Source organism: Dama dama, chromosome 14 (genome assembly GCF_033118175.1).
Source record: "Dama dama isolate Ldn47 chromosome 14, ASM3311817v1, whole genome shotgun sequence".
Taxonomy (NCBI): domain Eukaryota; kingdom Metazoa; phylum Chordata; class Mammalia; order Artiodactyla; family Cervidae; genus Dama; species Dama dama.
Window position 1 is genome coordinate 63,745,878 of NC_083694.1, and position 20,345 is coordinate 63,766,222.

Below are 20,345 nucleotides of genomic sequence, written 5' to 3' on the forward strand. Positions count from 1 at the left end.
TCTTTTCTTTTCCAAAATATAATATCAGCATGACAGAAGTTCCTCCACTTATGAATAGGTTAGATTTTCAAAGTCTGCTAGCTGGTTTGTTCTGAAGTCCAAAGAAACCAAGACGGGTTGACATTTATAGAACCCAAATACATTTCTATCAAAAAGGAGTGAATCAAGTCCTTTTATCTTTTAAAAAGTCTTCTCCTTGATATATGTATGTGTAGTCTTTTATATATACAGTCTAGTCCATTTTGGAAAATAATGTTCTAATTTATACATTTATAATATATATGTTACAATGATGTCAATATAATATGTACTGTAAATTAGATATTAAATATGTAAAATGGGGTGTTATTCTTCTACAGTTGAGTTATGTTTAGTGGGTAAGGGGAGCTCATTACTCTTCCTCCACTCCATTTATTGATATATCAGTGATCTCTACAAGTATCATGGGAGACTTATTCCAAAGAGTATCAGCATTGTCACCCTGTTGCTTCATTTGATAGTTTTGAGCCACCTGGAACCTTCTGAACTGTTTGGCCTGTGACAGATTTTTGACCAAGACCTTGACTGTTTTTAGGCTTAAATTCTTTAAAAAAAACATTAGCCTTTGCCTGAATTACATTAGAGTCACCAGCACATGGTCAGTTAGCACTGGTTAAGTTGCATGAATTGTCTTTTTTCTTCAGAATTTACTCTACTGTGGTTTTTTTTTTTTTAATTATTTATTTACTCTTTTTTGGCCGCGCTTGGATCTTCATTGCTGTGCGTGGTCTTTCTCTAGTGGGGCAAGTGGGGGCTAATCCTGCAGTGCATGTGCTTCTCACTGCGGCGGCTTCTCTTGTTGAAGAATAGACTCTAGGTGCAAGTTCTTCAGTAGTTATACCGTCTGGACTCAGTAGTTATGGCAAATAGGCACTAGAGCTTGGGCTCAATTGTTGGGGCGGATGGGCTTAGTTGCTCTGTGGCATGACGGCTCTTCCCGGATTAGGGACTGAACCTGTTGTCCCCTGCATTGGCAAGCGAATTCTTAACCGCTGGACAACCACAGAAGTCTGTTTTTGAATGGTTTATTTCATGTGCACTTAGAATATGTGTTTGTACCACATCCTTTTTTCTTTTTAAAATCATGATTTTTGTTTCCAGTATGATTATACAGATCTCTAGTAGTACTTTTGAAGTTTCACTGCTCTCCTTGTTTTGGCACTTGTTGAAATGATTAGGTTAAAAATGTCTGCGAAAAAGCTCAAAGCCAAGCATGAACTAATGCTACTTAGATTAGAAAAGAATGGGTCTATGAGATGAAAGTGGTGATCACTGATATTGTTTTCTGGTGACAAACAGTTGACCTGCAGTCTGTAACATTACTTTTGATTTATGAAAGTTATGAGTTAAAACTATAAACAAATAGATGTTTATATGTTGCTTGTAATTTTACTGTATTTATCACATCCTGCTCTGTATTTCAGTTGTTTTTTTTTTTGCAGATCTTGCATTACATACCTTTTGTTACTAGATCATGTTTTCTTTTTACATCTTTTCATCTTAGTAGTACTTATCTGAGTTATCTGCAAATAATATATGTTTAATGAACATATTGAAAGAATATAGGTATTATAGATAGGTATGTTAGTAAGAAAAATTTAGATGTAGTGTATTTAATTTCAGATTATGTTCAAAATACTCAGAAAATAACATAATTTCTAAGGAGACATATAAAGGCCTTCTAAAAATTTATGAAGAGTATTTTCAGACACCTCAGTTAAAAATTTCTTGCTTCATGAAATGACTTATGTAATGTTTAAATGTTTCATATATAGTTAATAATCATTGGCTATTAGAACTTAAAACAGATTTTGTCTTTCAGCTTCTGAATTCAGACCACAGATCCACAGCCATGGTCCAGATCTGCAGCGGCTCTGTTAACCTTAAGGGTGCTGTGAAGTGCAGAGCTTATATTCATAGTCATAAGCCCAAGGTTAAAGATGCCGTGCAGGTACAAAAGGGATAAGTGGTATATGTAAGACAGAAGCATGTTAACATAAATATTAAAAAATCCTAGAATTTTATCTTTTTTCAGTCTCAAGTTTCATAATTAATTTGATTTTAACTGATAAAAGCCCAATCTGTTGGGCAGTCCAGCTATACCAAATGATTCATCCCAAGATTTTCATATGCAGAATGTCTGTTTTTCATATATAGAATATCCTTTATAAAGTGATGATTATACAGGTTTATTAAGTGTTCCACAGTTAATACTGTATATATAAGTACATTTGAAATCATTTCTTCTAAGGGAAATTGAGCTTTTTAATAGCAAGAAAATGCTCCTGGGAAGAATTACGAGGTGGTGTTCTATAATCTATATAATTTAGAAATATTAAAAATGATGACTAGCATTTTTGTCATGTTATACATTTTCTAATTTGAAGTACTAGCATTATCGTTCAGACACAAAATTTCATTCTTTTTTATTTGGTTTAAATTTACTGTATAGATGAAGTTTAGGTAAATTTGCTGTTAAACATGATAAGCATGTTAAATAAATGGACATTAAAAAATGAAATGATGTACTAGTTATTTTAGTGGACACGTTTATACATGTCTGCATGTTCAGTCGCTTCAGTGGTGTCCAACTCTTTGTGACTCCATGGACTATAGCCCGCCAGGCTCCTCTGTCCTACGGATTCTCTAGTCAGTTATGTGGGAGAGGGGTTGATGATAAAATAATGTGAATTTAAAGTAATAGATCTTATTTCTCATTGTGGTTTTCTTTGTTTTTCCATAGGCCATGAAAAGAGATATATTGAATACAGTTGCTGATCGTTGTGAAATACTATTTGAGGATCTGCTTTTGAATGAAATTCCAGAAAAAAAAGTTATGAGTATAAAATTAAGTAATTTTTTTGCATGTGTTCAATCTATATACCAGGATGTCAAGATCACCTTTTTAACTGCATATATCTATTAAAATAATGTCATCATTTACTTTTCTTATATAATGAAAAATTTCAGTTGCCACCTAAAGAAAGTTTTGAACACCTTGTAATAGTAAATCTATCAACATTTAATAATTTCAGGGAGGATTAAAAAAATATATTCTGTGTGAATTTTTACCAGAATGGATAAACTGTGTTACATTTTAAAGCGATTATTTCTTATGAATACCTATGAAGTTTTTTCAAGAACTTATTCATGATCAAAAAATTAATGTATTAGTGTTCAGCGTTATATATAATAGAGTCTTTAATAGGTATATATGCAGTTGATTATATTCTTTTCAGTTTTTTTTTGGTGTGTGTACTAGTTTATATACTTTTCATCTGTGTTACTCTATAGACTTCCCTAGATTTAAAAAAGGCTGGTCATGATGTCTTAACCTTATATAATTCATTTATACTTTTTCAGTAATTTGTATTAGAAATCTTTTATTTTTACTCAAAAGGAAAGTTATTATATTGAGTATGCTTTTGAAGCTACACATTTATCTGCCTTTCTATGTTCAGGTGTGAGTGGATTTGTAGTTCACAGTTGTATATGTACATAGTTGAAACATACATATTAGTTTTTTAAGGGAATGTGTTTATTTTTATAGGAAAAAATGCATAGCTTCTGTGTATAAATAATTTCTTTTAGTTTTAAAAGCCAGTGTATCAGTTTTGGTGGACTGCTTGTAAGTTTTTTTGTATTCCCAGTATGATAATACCTGGAATTTCCACATTTAACATATATCCTTCATGTACTTCACAAATAACTGAAGTTCCATTCACTAATAATATATCGTTTTCCTGAGACATGATTTTGAATTTTACATGGAGCTATTGGATTGAGAGTTTTATTTTGGGAAGTAGTTAAAGCCTGGTCACTTAGCCACCCAGTGAGTCTAGCATTTCTGTGGCTTTGTTTTTGCTGCTTGACTTCATGTGTGTGCTAATTCTCATGATATTAAGCATTATTTTACTTTCTGAGTAACACTATATGTTACAGCTGAACTGTGAATTTTAGGATTTTCAAGGACATGGGGATGTATCCACCATTAATGCCAAAGATCTGCTGTATCATACATGTTAGTTATATATTCCCTTCCATTACAAATGCTTCATAAATAGGGTATCATAATACTGCTCGGGTATTATTTCATATTAAGTGAGTTAGTATTTTGAAATTTTTGCTGATGTCCAATCAGTAAAGTTAACTCTTTCTAATAGCAATTGTTATAGATTATATTTTAAAAAGAAACCAAGTGTAAATGCACATTTTTGAACTGTAGTAACAGGATAATTATTCCAGTAACATGTCAGTATATCTTAGGATATCAAGGTAAAAAATACATTGCAAGTATAATAACACAGCATGTAAATTTTATAGTTGAGTATATATACACTACATTTTAGATCTTAGGTTTAGTTCTCATTTTACTTAGCTTATCTTTCTTATAATCTGGTAAGTTCTTATAGATTTGTAATATGGTAACATCTAGAATATATACTATGAAATTAACCTAAACTGGAATATTTTTGCATGCATAAGGACATCTGCAAAGGGCATATTAACATTACATTTGTAATCTTTAACATAAACATAGTTTTAAAATTCTGGCTATCCAGATGATAGGACTTAATATTTAAATGACAGTTAAAAAAAGGCAAAGGACCCCACTTGGTCCTTTTACTTATTGTGGTCATCGTCTTCTCTTTCCCTTAAGAAGTGTCCCAGACCGTCTTCATTATTCTCTATCAGCCTACGTTCAATCCTGCCTACTTACTCAGTAGATGACACTCTCATGAAAACTGAGGTTGTTGATTATGAAATTTCTTACCTTCTTCTGTCCTTCCCTCCACATCCATCTATACTACCTGTCCTCTCAGAACGTTTGTATTCCTTTTTGCCTGTAGTCATGGTTACACTTTCTTAACTGTACTTCTCATTCCTTCATGCATTAAGAGTCACCTTAGATATCACCTGTTCTGCAAAACTTTCTGTAATACTCCAGTATGACTTAGGATTCTATACTTAATCAGCAAAAACTCAATTCTTATCATATTGACTTAACTGTAAATGTTTTTATCTGTTTTGAACTTATTTACATAATTTTGAACTAAATACTCTGCTATGGGAATATGCCTAAAGGATTCTTTTTTTTAAGTACTTTTTAAGATGTGCTATTTTAAAAAGATCTCCCCTCCCATTTTAAACCTCAGAGGAGCTAGAAAACTTGGTCTTATTTGGATAATAAATGGTTAACCTATCTTTAATTTGAAAATTATATTTTTCTTTTTTAATAATTTACATTTATTGCAACCAATTCTTTAACATTTGATTTATAAGCAAAGATATTTGTCTCTTTTTCAGTCAAACTTAGAATTAATGCAATTTTAAATAGTTTTAAAATTTTGCGTGCCAATTAAACATATACATTAGTGCCACCTTTGAAAGTTTTGAACTTAATCTGTTTCAAGAAATTATGCCCACCTCCCTCAAAATAGATACTGTGGCCCAAAATAATAGTCGTAATGTTAATGTGTGGATGATTCACATACTACAGTACAAATTGCAGTAATGTAATTTTACAGCTAGGAGGCAGTCTGGTCACAGAGTAAAATTGGCCCAGTTCTCATATGAAAGCAATATATTAAGCAGAATCTGGCCGGAACACCTAATTTAAGCCGTGGCATATTCTGTGACACTTAAGGCATTCTTCAGTGTCATCTGTTATAAAGCTAACACTTGTTTCTTAACAATGAAATGTAAGTTACTGTTAAAGTTAGCCCTGGTTTTCTACTTTGATCTATATATTGGTAGCTTTTTAAATCACATATCCATTGTTGAAAGTCGTTCTTTACACAAAATCTCTATTTTTGTTGATACTTCATCGGTCATGATGTTGTGCCAAACAATAATTATGTGTTTATGTGAATCAGTGACTATGTTAGAAATTAAGGGAAATGTGATTATTGAAAGAGGAATGAAATGCTCATTACTTACTGACGTCCATATTATTTTGTCTAAAGATGATTTAAAGCTGTTCACAAAAAGGCATTGCAAGTTAACAAGACTAAGCATTAATAAAGAGAATGAGGCAAAGGGAAAAGGAAAGCAAAATGGAGTTGGTGGTGAGATTAGCACAGAAAATGTGTATATCTTGATATCCTCCACGTGCTTGACTGGGGAGCTGCATCATAGATGAAGTCAGTGGTGAGGTTAGCATGGAGATGAACGCTGTCATGATCTATACATTTAATGTAAGTGAGCCATTAAACTTGCATGGAGAAGGGAAAAATTGTTCAGAAATTTCAGTATTTATAAGGTTAAAACAAACGAGGAAAACAACAACTTCTGAGACCAGGTACAAAATTGTTTCCTGAGTATTTTTTCACAGAATAGTGAATAACATAAATATGTATAATCAACAACATCCTCAGATTGAAGGCAATGGTGAGTTGATATTTTATGGGAGTATCATTTAGGTCCCTTGCGGAGGTCTTAATTATTGAGTTAAAGAATTCAGTAAGAATTTTGTATGAGATCAGTTAGAAAATGAAAAGACCTTTTAGGTTTTATTTCTTTCGGCATATACTTTCATATATTTATCACTGATACCAGTGACAAACCCATCTAAATATTGTTTCTTCTCCTTTTAGATTCTGAAAAAGAGTTCCACATTCTCCCTCACCGAGTTTTTGTCCCCATTCCGGGATCCACTGTAATGTTATGTGATTATAAATTTGGCGATGAGTCAGCTGAAGAAATAAGAGACCATTTTATAGAGATGTTAGATCGTATGATTCAAATAGAAGATTTGGAAATTGCAGAGGAAATAAACACAGGTAATTATATGAGGTTATTTAAGAACCAGGTTAGACTATGGCTAAGGTTACTTATGGGACATCTAGTTTAAGTATCATGTCTTTAGATTTCTTTCAAGCTAGTCCTGTTTGATATTTTTGAAGCACTTAAAAATGTGTCTGTTTAATTTCTACATAGTATGTAAGCCTCAGTGTTTTTTTGGAAAATTGTATCAGAATGTAAGATACATTAGATTTTTTTTGTTCAAGCCTAGCAAGTAGATCTTCATAAAACAAGTTCAGTCTTAAATAGGTAGAAATATATAGCTTTAAGGGATTTCTTTTATTCTAAGTGAAGCTTTCTCAAAATCCATTATCTTAACTAATTATTTGGTTAAGCATCAGGTCACAGATTTTTTTTTTAAATGTCTTCAGACTATTTGCTGTTATTTTCCTATCCCCTTCATATAATTGGGATGCTAAGCTAAAATGGGCAGGTCCAAAATTTAGATCCAGATTATTTTTACAGAGTGTAGATTTGCCATACTGAGTAATTGTATAACACATTCTCTTTCTCTAACCATCACTTTCACATTTGATCTTGCATTTTAAAAGTCTTTTTTTTTTTTGTTTTACTTTGCTCTGCTTGCTTTGTTTTTGTTTCTAGTGAGAGCAGGATATGAAAACATATCTATAAATAAATGTATAAGTATATACAGTCTTCCTGAAACATTTAAAAAATATGTGATAAAAGTATTACTTGCAGATATCCATAAATATGTAGTATGTAGCCATTTTTTATCAGTCTTGAAATTTCTGTTATCATAGTAGTTATTCTTCTGTTGCTTAACTAATTCCCACCCCCCACAAGAGTCGAGTGATTGAGCCTTGTTGTTTCTTTTGTGAATCAAGTTAAGTGTTTAGTTGATGGATTTCTAATCTGTCAGTAAAGCCTCAGGCTAGTTGGAGATCACCAGATGTTTTTTCAACAGCTCCAGGCTCATATTAATCATGTGGAACAGTAAGTTTGTTTTAAAGCAAAACGAAAATAAAAATCTCTAAATTGCTAAGTACCAAATGTTAAAGCTTGCAGGTATGTTTCAGTCCCCTGAAAACTAATATTTTTAAAGGTATAGCTATAGCATATTCTCTAAATGATAGATTTTGAGGCAGATTGGTAGAAATGTTTACTACTTTGTGAAATGTTTTTCTAGATGAGCGACTACACTATTTCTGCAACCAGTCGTAAAGACTCCAGAGATTTTTGTTTGCCTTTGTTCTTGATCACCTCTGATGTTGATAACTTGAATAAGTTAGAGTTGGCCTGGTTCATCCTCTTTCTTATAATACTGAAATCTATAGGTATTTAGACTCTTTTCATCCTTACTTTGAATTCTAGTCTGCTTTCTTGAAATTTCTACTTTGTTCAGTAATCTGGAGCGATTAAATATGAGCACAATTGACCCTTAGACAGTGCAGGAGATAGGGGCACTGACTTCCATGTAATCAAAAATCCATGTATGATTTTGCAGTTGGCTTTACATATCTGCACTTCTGAGTTCACAGATTCAACCAACCATGGATTGCCTAGTACTGTAGTATGTATTTATTGAAAACAATCTGCCTATAAGTGGACCTGTGCATTTCAAACCCATGTTGTTCAAATATCAGCTATTCTGCTTCTTTATTGAAGTCTTGCTTTAAGTTTAAACTGAGGGCAGTTGTCATGTTCTAAATATTTCAAAGCCAAATACTCCCAAGTATCTTTAACTGTTCTTATTATTACAGTTTCTAGACCTGATTTTTCTTTACCACTTTGTTTACCTTCCTCTAGATTAGGAATTTTTAACCTGGGGTATCCAAAACTTTTGGGTCATAACTGGCTGTCAGGAGATCCATAAACCACTTGAACATACCTGTGTAATTTTTTGGATTCTTTACCACTGAGCCTCCAGGGAAGCCCTAATTTCTCACTTATTGGTTAGAAGCTATTATCTGTTATCATGTATAGTTTTCATATTCTTTTGAATTCTTTGTCACACTTTTGGTGCATAACACATTGCTGAATTAAGAATGACTAAAGGGAGCACTATATGCGAAAGTTGATCCATTCACAACTTACTTTGAAAATCAGAATGGGCAGAGAGAAATTTCATTTAGGTTTTTTTAAGACTACCGTCTGTCTTAAATAGTTTTATTTTAATTTCATGTTCTATTTTAAACATAAGCATTTATAGGCTAGTTTGTATTTTATTCAATACTTTTTAAGTTACATTTTAAAAATAATTATAGTTATTAATCTCAATAACAGAGTTCATATCCATTCTTTATATTGCTAAAACAAATTAAAATAAAAATCCAAGTAGCTTTCACCATTGTGATACATTCTTAAGGAGGCAGACATGGCAGCCTGGCGTAACAAAGCTTTCCCCAAATAAAATGAAAACCCAATAATTTAAAACCCTAATGAGGTAATTTTATACTGCATTTCAGCACTTACTGATTTTTCCATAAGATTCTCAAGGAGAGGGACTTTTCATTTCTTGCTCTCTGCTTTCATTTTTAGCATTTTACTGAAAATCTAGCCTTAACACAACATAGGTCCTCAGTAAATATTTGTTGACTGAACAGATTGTGGATTTTGTCAGTCCTACAGTTTGGGGTCCAAAGATCAATAAGATACGTATCCTGTCTTCAAGGACCTAAATAGCATTTTTTTTAACCTGTATAGATACTTTCATGTGCTCACATAAAAGCTCAGACTGCCTGGATTCCTCCATTATGTTTAATTATAGTTTTTTGCTCCTTTTTTGCATTATTTTCCATTCTTATAATTATTGACAAGTATCAGTTGCATGTTTAATGATGTTAATCTTTCACATAAGACTGTAGGATTCTTGAGAGTAAGTGTTTCTCTGAGTTCCATGCCTAAAGCATGATAGGTATTCATAAATATCTGTTACTAACTGAATGACATAGACTGAATAGGTCAATTTTGAAAACTATAGCACACCTTTTTTCATACTTTATGCTTAAAAAATTGTAAGCATATGCTTAGCTAGATAGAAGGTTTTTAAAGTTTGTGTAGTGTGCTACACTGAACATGATGATTTTAAAAGGATATGATAGTCATAGCTCTATAGCTCAATAGTTTAGAATGTTTTAAGGGATGTAGAACATTAAAACATGATAGCATGTAACACTTAATTGTTGCCCCATAAATGTTAATTTTAGTTTATAGCATTTAGTATGTCTATTTGTTAGATATTTATTAAGCATTTGCTCTTTTCAAGGCAGTGTTATAGGTGACAAATCAAAAGTCACATTCCTTCCCTCAACAAGCCTATAATCTGACTTGGAAATAGACTTGTATGCTTTATTAATTATGCAGGGCATGTAGTAAGGTCCTAAGAGTCACTAAGAACTCAAGAACATCAAGATTACTGACAGGACCTTAGGGTCTCCAGTGATTTGGTTGTAATAATTCAGTCAGAAAAAATACCTGTCATCAGAAAGGTGAGCAGTAACCTGGAATCAACGGTGACAAAGGTTTGACATTAGTGTTTTCAAGTTTTAGTAAATTCTTTTGTTTTTTTTTCATTTTTTATTATTATTACTTTTATGTTTTGCTTTAACTAGTGGTTAGTTCTATAATAAGAGAATGAATAAGGAATTATCAGAACATTTAGCACAGCAACTATCCCTATAAGTGATTCAGAGAAAGCTTCAGAGCAGGTGATTCTCGAGTTCATTTTGAAGGATGAATACATTAAAAGTAACTCTAAGCTTTTTAGGAATTAAACACTTGGATCAGATGTATTGTGACCAAAAATAAGACTTGTGTATTGTTTTTGCTTTATCAGGTATTTGTTGAATTAGAAGGAAATAGTTATTTAGTTATTTAGAAGCAAAATACATTCCAAATTATGGAATAGGGTAAAAACATAAACATTTTAATAGAAAAATTAAGTGCTTTTACATAAACATTCTGTTAGTTTAGAATTATCTTCACTTTTGCATTTACTCATTCATTCATTTATTTATTCAAAAATATTGGATGTGTAATTTTACCAGTTGCACATCTGAGTCCAGGTCTGCCAGTTTCAGCTTCAGTTCAGTTCAGTCGCTCAGTCATGTCTGACTCTCTGCAACCCCATGGACTGCAGCAAGCCAGGCTTCCCTGTCCATCACCAGCTCCTGGAGTTTGCTAAAATTCGTGTCCATCGAGTAGGTGATGCCATACAGCCATCTCATCCTCTCTTGTCCCCTTCTCTTCCTGCCTTCAATCTTTCCCAGGTTGAGGGTCTTTTCTAAGGAGTCAGTTCTTCACATCAGGTGGCCGAAGTATTGAAGTTTCAGCTTCAGCTTCAGCTTCAGTCCTTCCAGTGAACTGATTTCCTTTAGGATGGACTGATTGGATCTCCTTGCAGTCCAAGGGACTCTCAAGAGTCTTCTCCAACACCGCAGTTCAAAAGCATCAATTCTTCAGCGCTCAGCTTTCTTTATGGTCCAACTCTCACATCCATACATGACCACTGGAAAACCATAGCCTTGACTAGACGGACCTTTGTTGACAAAGTAATGTCTCTGCTTTTTAATATGCTGTCTAGGTTGGTCATAGCTTTTCTTCCAAGGAGCAAGCGTCTTTTAATTTCATGGCTGCAGTCACCATCTGCAGTGATTTTGGAACCCCCCCAAGATAAAGTCTGTCACTGTTTCCATTGTTTCCCCATCTATTTGCCATGAAGTGATGGGACCAGGTGCCGTGATCTTCATTTTTCGAATGTTGAGTTTTAAGCCAGCTTTTTCATTCTCCTCTTCCACTTTCATCAAGACGCTCTTTAGTTCTTCACTTTCTGCCATAAGGGTGGTGTCTTCTGTGTATCTGAGGTTATTGATATTTTCCTGGCAATCTTGAAGCACACTTACAGCTGTTCCCTTTGAACCCCAGGTTCTCTTGGGGTTGATATTACAATTTACTAAAAATGTTAGGGAAAATATATTCTGAACAGAAAGAGATATATAAATGTAAGGTGATACTTACTAGAATTATTATAAAATTTTTAAATAATGTACCTTCTGAATTATAATGAAAGTCAATAATATTAAAGTATGAGGTTAATGCTATATAGCATGAATATATTTTCCTAATTATTTGAAATTAGGGTTTCCATGGAAAATCATGAAAAGTAGAGCTCACATGTTCAAATTTAGAGATTGAAATCAATGATTGCACATTTATGATTGTTAAACTTGTTATAAGTATCTAGCTTTATTCTCTAAGTATTTTATGTTATTTGCTTATTTAATTATTTCTATTCTATAATATAGTTGCCAAGTAGTTGCTATGTTTAAAATACATATTTTGCCAAGTAAGTATTTTACAATAACTTAAGGGATGAAGAACAATTTGTCAAAATGACTCACTTAAGGTGAGGAATAACTGGCTTTAAAATTTCTTAAATGTATTAGTCATCTCCTAGTAGATATTAACTTAATAATTCATATGTACTTTATTCACAGTATCAGCTAAAAATTTAAAGACACACCTTTAAAATCTGGTGCAACCCATCTTTGCTAATTCTGTCTTGGTATCAGAGGTGAAATTAATTTTTGTTGTTTGGTTAAACATTGATAGTAAAGGAAGACAAGTAATTGTGAAGATGTATTTTCATGGTTAAATCACTGACTAATGAAACCTCATTAACTTAGGAGTCAGGGATCTGGAAGATGAAAGACGATAGCTAAGAGTTTAAGTTCTAATGTTTCATTTTAACTTTCTTCTAAATAGTCCTACCTGTCAGCAGCTCGGAATGTAATTGAATATATCTACAACTTAGCATGTATTCATCATGCCCTTATTTTCTCTTTTGTTGACAGTTGCTTAAGAAAGATTGCTTTCGTACATGAATAATTTGAATTTGTCTGCAGTTAAAATTACCTGGTTTTAAGAAATGATTAAGATCTAATTTCCTTTTGAATCACATGTTGTTTGCATTTAACGTTCAGCTAACACTAAGGTGTTGGTAAAACTACAGTGCCTGAGATTTTAATTAAATTCTATATGCCCTCATAGGGACTTCCCTGGTGGTCCAGTGGTTAAGACTTCACGCTTCCATTGCTGGGGACATGAGTTCAGTCACTGGTCAGGGAACTAAGATTCTGCATGCTGCATAGTACGGCCAAAAAATAAAGTAAACGTGTATTTAAAAAACCATTCTACATGCCCACACCCAAAACAGACACAAATTGTTATGATAAGGATTTATTCATTCTTGAAAAATGCTCTTTAGTAAAACTATCTCAAATTTGTATCAAATCAATATAATTTTGTATGATAGATTTTAAAATGAAAATAGAGCAATGGAATGTCTTTTTTAAAAGAGATGTAAATTGTTTATACAAAGGATTTGACTCCTTTGAACATTATGTTCACATATAACTATTCAGTATTAAAGGTGTAAGTAATGTCATGAAAAATAAAGCCATTTTTGTGCTCTTTATAAATACCGAAGTGAAAAAGTAAAAAAATGTCTCTAGCATATAAGTGAAATAAGCGCACTTCATACTTCATCCATTATTTGTGTTTGTATCGGAAGTAAAGATTTTAATGGCCTAAAGAAAAACTTTTAAGCAATGATATTTGCTAATAGAAAAGCCAAAGGTGTGCGTGTGTTTTTAAAATAAATAAAATTGTACTTACATTCAACTTTTAGACCTATGGATGCAGTTAGGGAAGGTTTTAAGCTAGTGAGCTAATGTAGTCTAGAAGTAAAGTGTTACAGCGAAAACTGGGAGCTATAGAAATATAGAAGACTGAATAATTCTGGAGACAGTTCATAAGAACAATTTGTTGGTCTTTGTGACTGATCTGATATGGGAGTAGAACAAAAGAGAAAAATGTTTTGTGTTCGTTTTTAAAGTACTTTAGTCATATGCTCTAAGAGGAAAAAAAGAGTGGTTGTACCCTTGATTCTAATGAGGTGTAGCTACTGAGGATTATTTCTCAACTTGACAAACTTTTCTTCATGAGAAATTGATGAGAAGCAAGCAATTTTTTAAATCCATTTTGGTATCATAGATAATTATTTCAATAATTTTATGTGTCATCCTTGTAAGCACATCCTCATGGATGTGCACACAGTATCAGTTCAGGTCAGTCGCTCAGTCGTGTCCGACTCTTTGCGACCTCATGAACTGCAGCACCCAGGCCTCCCTGTCCATCACCAACTCCCAGAGTCCACCCACACCCATGTCCATTGAGTCGGCGATGCCATCCAACCATCTTATCTCTGTCGTCCCCTTCTCCTCCTGCCCTGAATCTTTCCCAGCATCAGGGTCTTTTCCAATGAGTCAGCTCTTTGCATCAGGTGGCCAAAGTTTTGGAGTTTCAGCTTCAACATCAGTCCTTCCAATGAACACCCGGGACTGATTTCCTTTAGGATGGACTCGTTGGATCTCCTTGCAGTCTAAGGGACTCTCAAGAGTCTTCTCCAACACCACAGTTCAAAAGCATCAATTCTTTGGTGCTCAGCTTTCTTTATAGTCCAACTCTCACACCCATACATGACCACTGGAAAAACCATAGCCTTGACTAGACGGACCTTTGTTGGCAAAGTAATGTCTCTGCTTTTTAATATGCTGTCTAGGTTGGTCATAACTTTCATTCCAAGGAGTAAGTGTCTTTTAATTTCATGGCTGCAGTCACCATCTGCAGTGATTTTGGAGCCAAGAAAAATAAAGTCAGCCACTGTTTCCACTGTTTCCCCATCTATTTGCCATGAAGTGATTGGACTAGATGCCATGGTCTTAGTTTTCTGAGTGTTGAGCTTTAAGCCAACTTTTTCACTCTCCTCTTTCACTTTCATCAAGAAGCTCTTTAGTTCTTCTTCACTTTCTGCCATAAGGGTGGTGTCATCTGCATATCTGAGGTTATTGATATTTCTCCCAGAAATCTTGATTCCAGTTTGTGCTTCCTCCAGCCCAGCATTTCTCATGACGTACTCTGCATATGCACACAGTATATTAGGATACAGAAATGTCTATGAAAGATATTTCAAACCCAAGCAATAAGATATTTTATTTTGAATTTAAACAGTATTTACTGTTTCTCACTCTGCTTTTCTCTTCTCTTTGTAAATATTAATAACGAGATCAATATGAAGTGCAGTTGATCCTTGAGCAACATGGGGATTTAAGGGCACTGACCCTCCCACAGTCAAAAATCGCATATAGCTTCACAGTATGGGCAGTACCGTGAGCTTCCCAGGTGGCGCTAGTGGTAAAGGACCCACTTGCCAGTACAGGCAGACTTAAGAGACATGGGTTTGATACCTAGGTTGGGAAGATCCCCTTGAGAAGGGGATGGCAACCCACTCCAGTATTCTTACCTGGAGAAAGAGTCCCACGGACAGAGGAACCTGGTGGGCTATGGTTCATGAGGTCACAAAGAGTCAGACATGTCTGAAGCAACTTAGCACACATGGCAGTACTGCATCCATGGATTCAACTGACCATGGATCATATAATATGTATTTAGTGGGGAAAAAAAAGTTACATGTAATTAAATGGATACTTGCAGTTCAGACCTGTGTTGTTTAAGGATCAACTGCAATTGCTTTCTCTAGAACAGCATCCTGCTATCACCTCTTGAGGCAAAAGAGGGAGAATGGCTCCAGGATCCACTCATGCTTCAACCAGAGTAATTCTGCTTTCATCTATTTTACGTACTGGGACTCCCTGTCTGATTTTTCAGCACTAGTTTAAAAAAACCATTTGTCTGTGTGATCCCTAAGAATGTTTTCAGTTCAAAGACTTTTAGTCAGTTTTAAATAAATTCAGGTAGGCTAGCCCTCACAAATTATTGTCAGCATGATGAAGTAGGAAGAAAACTTATACTTGAATCCTCATTCTGTTGCTTATGATGCTCAGATATTCACTTAATGTCCCAGATTTTATTTTTCAGCTAATAAAAAAGTGAAATAATGTACATACTTTGCTTAACATTGAGTTGTTTTAAGGTGAAACTTATGATCACATTTTGCTTATATATTACGAATTTCAGGTGATCTAATGTTTTCTGTAAATGTTTTAGGTATGTAAGGTCTGTCCTATGGACTGTAGTTTGGCCCATGGGTTAGTTTGCCATTCGTTGCTTTTGTATTAATATATGATTGCTTAGAATGATTAATTGCCAGAACCATCAATAAGTACATTATTAATTAACCTAGACAGCATATTAAAAAGCAGAGACATTACTTTGCCGACAAAGTTCTGTCTAGTTAAGGCTGTGGTTTTTCCAGTGGTCATGTATGGATGTGAGAGTTGGACTGTGAAGAAAGCTGAGTGCCGAAGAATTCATGCTTTTGAACTGTGGTGTTGGAGAAGACTCTTGAGAGTCCCTTAGACTGCAAGGAGATCCAGCGAGTTCATCCTAAAGGAAATCAGTCCTGAGTGTTCATTGGAAGGACTGATGCTGAAGCTGAAACTCCAGTACTTTGCCCACCTCATGTGAAGAGTTGACTCATTGGAAAAGACCTGATGCTGGGAGGGGTTGGGGGCAGGAGGAGAAGGGGATGACAGAGGATGAGATGGCTGGATGGCATCACCGACTTGATGGACTTGAGTTTAAACTCCGGGAATTGGTGATGGACAAGGAGGCCTGGCATGCTGCGATTCATGGGGTTGCAAAGAGTTGGACACAACTGAGCGACTGAACTAAAGAGAGAAGGTTACCCTGTCTGTGTAGTTGATTTTTAGTATCAGTTTATCTCTACTATCATATGGTAATCAGATTATAGTTTGTGGACATCATTCAGAACTAGCTCTGTGGCTCTTTGATATCAATCAGTTATAAAAGTACACAAAGTATTTGAAAAAGTATATCAGTCTGACATATAGTCCAAGAAATTTAGTTCACCTACACTTAATAAAGAGCAAATTGTTATTTTAAAGTCAAGTTGAAAAAAATAAATTTTTTAAAAAGTCAAGCTGAAGGAAAATGGAGCTCATTGTGTGTTTTTTATAGTGTTCTTTAAAGGTTATTTTAAAATGATAATTATTCCCATCTTACTTAGTATTTATTATTATTATCTTATTGCAGCCTGTATAAGTTCCTCTATAGATACTGAAGCTTCATTGGAAAACACAGATGATGAACAACCAAAACATCCAGTTAAAACTACAATAGTGTTGAAAATTCAGCAAAACATAGGTATTACATTTCTTCTATAACATTGAAAAGATGATATTTTGGATTTGCATTTTCTTGTTACTTTAAATTGTTTTCATTTTGTTTTCTTAAAAGAGCTAGATTAAGCTAGTATTTATTGAGTACTATGCAAAGTGGTGGAAAGATTTATAAATAAAGCATTGTCCCAAGTGCTCTCAAAAATGACACTTCCTATTAAATGTTTTGGTGTTTTTAGAAGAAAATCATGTTGAGATTGGGGGATCAACAAGTATAGTAGCACCAATGTTTTCCAAATTGGTGTTTCTAGGATTGCTATTATGAAAGATTTTGATAGATAGTCTATGAAAAGAATCAAATTCAAATCTGAAAATTCCTATGCAGTTTAATTTTAAAGTTTCCAAGAAGTGTGGTGGTCACTTTACCATTTTTCAGACTTATTGATAGAAGAACATGTGACCTGTTGCTAAGTTAGTTAAGACTTTCAGCTGACTGAGAGTTAGAAGCAAGAAACTTCAGTTATTTTTCATGTCACTTAACTCACTAGGTAAACTTAATTACCTAAATTTTTTGTACCTGTGTGTGTGTGTATATCTAGACTACTATGGTCAGTTTTGTTTTTGTTTTTTTAACTTAAAATGCTCAGGGAAAAAATTAAAAATAAAAGTTGCCAACATAAGCTTAATAATTTTAGATTTTAGTTTCTGTGGTTTTTGATATCTATATAAATGACTTTGCATTGTGATGTCTCTTTGGTTTAAGCTAAGTTGCATGAGATGGCATGGCTGAAATGTCAATAGAAATATTTATAGAAGCCTTTTAAAGTATGTGTTCGTTTGTCTCTTAGATTGTCTCTTAGATGTGTATGAGTGCACTTGTGTATAAGAAAAGACACTTTAAAAAAAAAGAAAAGACACTTTTATTTTAAGATGTTACAGGTAGATTACCAGTCCAGCCTTTGTAAAATATATTTTGAACTATTGCTATATTTTCCTCTAAGATTTTGCTGGCTTTCAATGTCTATATATGTGTATGTATATGTATTTGTGTTTGTGTATTGTTATTGTTGTTTAGCCCCATCAGTTACTTGCATTTCAAAGCCTAGGAGCAATTAAACCTTTCCTTTGCTCATTCCATTTCCATTTGTTTTGTGTTTGTTTCACTTTTAGGTGTGATTGCAGCATTTGCAGTTGCAGCCCTTGCTGCGGGTATCTCCTTTCACTACTTCAGTGATTAGGTTGAGGCACAGAGAGCTTCCTGATCATCCAGAGAACAGTGACCAACAATTATGAATCATAAAGATGCAAACAAGCCATCTGCATTTAAGACAACAGCAGCCAGATCTGCTGCCAGAGTCCTGTTAGATGTGTTTCTGACTAAAATGAAATCACCAGCTGCCTTGTTTAGCCTTGCTTCTATAAATTATAGGTGGCTCAGGCTTCCAAGAATAAAGTTATGCATCTAGATGTAAGTTGTATATAACAAATCATTATTGTCTGTTTTTTAAAATGTTCCAAACAATTGTTTATTTTCATAGATTTTAGTTCTGTTGACCTGAACTACATATTGATCAGGACACTGAAAATCTGAATAGTCAGGGCTGTCTGAGTATCTTGGTAATAGAATAATAAGAGAAATTTCTACAAGGTGGGGCAACAACTTGTTGGATAAGTTCGTACTTTGTACAGTCAGTTCCAAAATACTGATTGAGTTCTGATTGAGAGGTAGGAAACCTCCCCATACCTCTTTGAATCAGCAAGGATTGTCATAAATCATGAGCTTTCTCAGGTTATCTCAGATATATCAGGTTAATATATCATATATTAAGTAAGACTTTTGCTTCCAATAGTACTTTGGTACTGCAGAACAACTAGATCTTGAATAAAATCTCCTTTAATAGGCTCAAAGAAGGTAGGGGAAATCTCTAAGAACCATACCTCTATTTTCTATTTCCTGACAAAATGAACACATTTTGATCTGTAAATTGTGACAACTCCGTTAGGCCTAAGTTTGGCAGTGGTTGCCTGGATGACAAATGCTAGTTGCAGCTTTGCTATATGCTGTTCTCCTCAGACCAGAAACAAGGAGGTAAATCTGAATCTGAGATGCCCCATCCAGGACAGCTGAAGTCAGCCTCAGTTTGCAGTACCCTATAGTTCCTGGTAGAAACAAGATCTAGGCCCAAGATTCCCATAGATTAAGATAAAACGATACTATTTCATGATTGGAGATCAGCAGGTACAATTGGAAACTGCCTATTAATAGCATGAGGAAGAACCCATAGAAATAAACTTTGGACTCACTTTTCCACAGTCTCGTCATCAACGCACATGAAGGATGGAACCACAGGCAGATCTGAAAAAGAAATGAAACTGCTAGATAAAAAATATATTACTTGCAATTAAAAATAAAAAAACAGACATGTTGAATATGATATTAACTCAGCTGAATAGTCAATAAATAAACTGGAAGCTAGATACAAAGAAATTACCCAGTGTGCAGCAAGGAGAAGGTGCTAGAAAATAAATATTAAGGAGAAGGTAAGAGATATGGAAGGAAGAATTATGAAGACTAGAAGTACCAGCAGGAGAGAATAGAGAGGATGAAGTGGCAATATTTGAAGAAGTACAATTTTCCACATTGGTTGGAAAAACACAAATTCATAAATTCAGGAAGCACAATATATCCTAAGTATATATAGATGAAATCTAAGCCTAAACTCAATGTATTATAACTGTGAGATACCAAACAAAAGATTCTTAAAGCAGTCAAAGTGAGGAAAAGATCATCAGTAAAGGCAAGACAGAACTTTAGAAGGCTTATCGATAGCAACAGGGACTCCGAAGATGGTAGAATAGTGGCTGCAAAATTCTGAGAAAAAAAATTATCAACTTGGAATTTGTATGAAGCAAAACTGAAATAAAGCTACCTTCAAATAAAAAACAGATTTTACCATCAGTGGAATTTCATTAAGGAAATTGCAAAAGGATGATCTTCAAGAAGAAAAATGATTTCAAAAGGACAGTCTGAAATTGAAAACTAGTAAGCAAATAAATGAAAAACATGTAAATCAAAAGTGTTTTTTTGTATAAAACAATTGTGATGAAAGAAGTGTTTATAAGAAGCAAAATTGTAATTAAATAAAAACATTTTATGCAATATTAATGTGGACTTTTAAAATAGGATGTAATTGAAAAACTGAATAATAACTTATAAGATGGGAGGGGAGTGATTAGAGTTCAAGTGTTCTGAAGTGTTTTCTTATTCAGAAAATGGGTTAAGATACTATTTAACTTTGAAATTATGTTAGATATATATTGTAAAATGTATAACTGTTAAAACAATAGATATGAAATGAACAGTTCCAAAGAAAAATT

At 33.8% G+C, this 20,345-nt stretch overlaps 1 protein-coding gene across 1 annotated transcript in view; it reads left to right on the forward strand.

Annotated features, from left to right (window-relative positions):
- Positions 1–20,129, forward strand: part of ODR4 (odr-4 GPCR localization factor homolog) — a 39,995-nt gene extending 19,866 nt beyond the window's left edge. The window contains exons 10-14 of the mRNA XM_061160944.1: positions 1,862–1,990; positions 2,783–2,871; positions 6,634–6,821; positions 16,882–16,992; positions 18,138–20,129. Coding sequence (XP_061016927.1) covers positions 1,862–1,990; positions 2,783–2,871; positions 6,634–6,821; positions 16,882–16,992; positions 18,138–18,205 — 585 coding nt within the window. The 3' untranslated portion in view covers positions 18,206–20,129. The remainder of the gene's footprint in view (positions 1–1,861; positions 1,991–2,782; positions 2,872–6,633; positions 6,822–16,881; positions 16,993–18,137) is intronic.
- Positions 20,130–20,345: the final 216 nt, after the last annotated feature.